Source organism: Merops nubicus, unplaced genomic scaffold (assembly GCF_000691845.1).
Source record: "Merops nubicus isolate BGI_N331 unplaced genomic scaffold, ASM69184v1 scaffold35374, whole genome shotgun sequence".
Taxonomy (NCBI): Eukaryota; Metazoa; Chordata; class Aves; order Coraciiformes; family Meropidae; genus Merops; species Merops nubicus.
Genome location: NW_008605510.1, coordinates 1 through 3,962, shown reverse-complemented (window position 1 = coordinate 3,962; position 3,962 = coordinate 1). Strand labels below are relative to the sequence as shown.

Sequence of the window (3,962 nt, the reverse complement as noted above, 5' to 3'; positions counted from 1 at the left end):
GCCGGGCGGGCGCGGGGCGGGCTCCGAGCTCCGGCCCTTCTCTGGCTGCGCACCCCCAGCGTGCTCCTGCCGGTACAGACCTGGTGGCTGCACCCCAAAACCGCCCCGCTGGGGCTCCCCTGAAGGTCTGCGCGAATGGGCGTAGGCACCACAGCTTGGGGTGACCCCGGTGTACCCCTCGCCGTGACTGGGGCTTCCCCAGAGGCTGCCTCGGTGGTGGGCACAAGGCTGCGGTTACGGTGGTTACATTTTTGTGCCGCTTTAATTAGAGAAACGTTGAATTCAGTAAGTTACAGTCTGTGACTCTGAGATTCTGTGGTGTCACACTGCAGGAGTTAGGATGGGTCCAACTTTCCTATAGAGTTTAATTTTTCTGCAGGTTTCTTTTAGCTGATTTTGAAGAAAAGTTGTCTTGTTTCTTTATAAATATCTCTCAGTTTTAAGAGCAAAAGGGAAATGAATTAAAAAAAGTTTGTTTTTTCCCCTTTTGTGCCCTGACAGGATAATTAAAGCAATGTCTTCTCTTCCATTTTTAAGTCATTACATGGCAGGTCTGCTGCTTAATTGGCTAAATAAAACCAGCCAACTCAGAGCCTCAGGGAAGATGTGTGAATAACTTACTGAATGTCAAAAGCTTCTCTAGTAGATGATGTATGTACACATACACATCCTCTTTTACATACATGTCTGGTAAGATTCAATACAAGTCACATACAAGCTTTAAAACTGTTGCACCATGTTGGAAATATGTTCCAGTGGGTCTTGTTTCTTATCTAAATATTTACTGATATACTTGTTTTCTTTAGTAGAAATATTTAATATAGTGATGTTACAGCTCGTTTATTTTATTTTTCTAGTGAAACTGAAAAGGTTACATTATACAAAAAGTACTTTAAGTTCGAATGCCCTGCAGCCTCCTGTAGAATTAAGGTAGGGAGCTGAACAGAATTGCTGTATTCCTTGTCTCTTTAATCACTTGATTGACTAAACTGCATTGCTCTTTGTCAAATTATTGCTTCTCTACACTTCACATATCACTTAAAAATCTGTTAGTACTTTCTCTTGATAGGAGAGTTCTTTTAAATTTGTATCACAGTTTTCTTTTTATGAAGACTTAATACGTGTATTAAATATAGTCCATAGGAAAAAAAACCCTTCATAAGCCAAATAAAACTGCAGATCAGCAGTTGCTTAGTGCTTTGAAGATCAAGCCCAAATTTATCTGTGGCTCATGCACACACCTCTGTTCCAGTCAGAATTTTCTGAAGAGTAATAGAAAGGAGAATTCACCTGAATTTGCAAGGAAAAGAGTTCAGCATTGTTTTTCCCAAGACTCAGAAGTAGAACCCATTGTCCCATACCTGCAAAGAAAACATGAAACTTTTTCTTCCTAACCAAAATACTGTTTTTCCTTCTTTCAACAGCTGCTCTCCCTTGGTGAGAAACAAAGTGTGCTCATCAGTAAAATAGTGGTGGAAGTGCAAAGGGTGCCTGCAAAGCTAGCAGCTGATCTCCCCTCTCTAGGCTCAAGCATAGACCTAGACAGAGTGCAGATGATAATGGAATCCATGGGGTCTAAGTTGTCTCCAGGGGCTCAGCAGCTCATGGACATGGTCCGGTGTCAGCAGAAAGTAAGTCACTGTGCTTTTCCCTGGACATAGATAGTGCTAAGCTGTGACCTTCCCTTCTGCAGCAGTTACACACCTTCTAAACTGATGTGGTGGAAAAGACTGTGGATTTTTTTTTTATTTTAACCCACACTTTCTGCCATTTTAATCCTCTTTGAGTCACCCTTAAAAGACTGTGCACTCCAGGGATCACTGTGCATGCACCAAGTCCAGGGTTAATAACTATCAGCATCATTTTAAACTTCCCAGCCACCCTGCCCTCCCTTTCTTCATCTCCATTGCCACTGCTTGTCGGTGGTGGGGGGGATGTTCCATGGGATGTTTGGGGTGTGGGTAGATGGGCTGATTTGTCTCCTCTAAGGTTATTAAAAACAGGTCACCTGCAACTAAAGGGAACCTGCTTTTACAGAGCAGTTATTTGATTTGTATCCTAATCCTGCAAAGTAGACTATTTCAGCAGCATTCCAAACCCTTCTGATGTTAATAATATTCAGTCTTGGGGACATAGCATGGGAAAAATGAAGTCAGTAAAACTGTTTTGTTACTTAGAGACTGGCAAAATAATTAACACTTAATATGTGCAGGAAAAATACTTTTCTGTGCTTTTCCCCAGGAGTATAATTCTGAACTGTTTTGAAAAATCACACTAGTAGAATGTTGAGTTATAAAGTGTCTGTTGTTTAATTTCCAGTATATTTTACTACTATACTCATGTTGTTTTTCTTCCCATCAGAACAGTTTATCTCTTGGAGACAAACTTAATTGGATCTTTGGGAAAAACTCGGAGCTTGGAGGCAAGCAGGCAATAGATGGATTGCACAGTGCAGCTATTCACACCTCACTGGATCAGTCAACCAGTGAACCTCTGCCTCTTAAAAATCATTTAACAACTGAAGCAGTGTATGAAGACTTAAAAATAAGTCATGATCTGAACAAACAGATACCTGAAAGAGGGAATACTTCTGATTCTGAAAGACTTCCTACCCAGGAAAATACAGTTGACCTCAGAAATGATTTTAAAGTCCTGGGATCTTTGCATATGCAGCAAAAAGTGAGCAAAACCCCAAATGTGGCTAATCCACAGGTGCTGCTTCCTTTTCTGCAGAACTTGTGTAGTCAGGTCACTCATCTTCGGCTAAAAGAAGGTGATAGGCATTTTGGTAACAGTGCAGTGACTAAAGAGGAAGGCATTCAGTGTGTTGGGTAAGTCATGTCTGGTACACTTACTAAGGTAGTGGTTTGACTGTATTTGTTGGAAAAATAAAATGCATAATGTAAGCATTTTATTCTCATCAACAGCAATAGTGAATCTTAAAACCTGGGTTTGGAGGCTCTGCTGGTGAACATGATTACAGTTAATTTTTCAGAAGAGCTGCTTGAATGTGGGTGTTTTTCCATAAGAAATCCCAACAGCATTTCTTGTTACTAAACTGTGTTTCTTACCTCCATTTCACTTTTTATAATTTCAAAAGGTAAGTCATGTCTGGTACACTTACTAAGGTAGTGGTTTGACTGTATTTGTTGGAAAAATAAAATGCATAATGTAAGCATTTTATTCTCATCAACAGCAATAGTGAATCTTAAAACCTGGGTTTGGAGGCTCTGCTGGTGAACATGATTACAGTTAATTTTTCAGATGAGCTGCTGGAATGTGGGTGTTTTCCCATAAGAAATCACAACAGCATTTCTTGTTACTAAACTGTTTCTTGCCTCCATTTCACTTTTTATGATTTCAAAAAAGACACTCATCTTTCTGCAGTTTCGTGCATATCTGGTTTATCTTTCTCATCTGTTACTACATTTTCCTATTGATGACTTCTGCCTTCTGTATTCCTACCTCTTCCTTTTTTCACACCATGTGCCATGACCTTTCTCCTGCACTTAATCTCATCCCCCCCTTCTTTTCTGTCCCTCCTCATTTGCTGGCACTTCAAGTTCAAACTTTGTAACTGCAGTAGTAGTGTGCCCAGTTTGACACTTAAGAAACAACAGTGGAAATGGTGGGATGTGGGAATGTTACTTGGGACCCAGGAGCTCCAGTAGAGCCTGAATACCTCCAGCTCCTGGAAAAATGTAGCATTTCTGAAGAATGCAGGTCCAAAACTGAAGAGTGGCATAGTTTGTGTAACTCTTGAAACACTTCAGCTGAAGAGAATAGTCTGCCACACAGGTGGAGTGTGAGCTCTGTGTCACCATTGAGTTGTGTTTTGTTGTTTGTAACTAAGCTGTCTAATGCATGACTGAGCCTCTGAAAAATCAGATTGAGAGAAGATGACTGTGTACCTTAGCATGTTTATAAAAAATGTCTGAGATTTAAAATGTGGCAGGCAAGCA

General features: G+C 40.6%; 1 protein-coding gene across 1 annotated transcript; it reads left to right on the top strand.

Annotated features, from left to right (window-relative positions):
• Positions 1 to 135: 135 nt before the first annotated feature.
• On the top strand, positions 136 to 2,831 carry LOC103772041 (chromosome unknown open reading frame, human C10orf88; the record flags this gene model as incomplete). Its single annotated transcript, XM_008939360.1, has 5 exons — positions 136 to 239; positions 858 to 930; positions 1,425 to 1,437; positions 1,525 to 1,631; positions 2,362 to 2,831. Coding segments are annotated over exons 1-5 (767 nt in total), but the record flags the coding sequence as incomplete, so codon positions are not given.
• Positions 2,832 to 3,962: the final 1,131 nt, after the last annotated feature.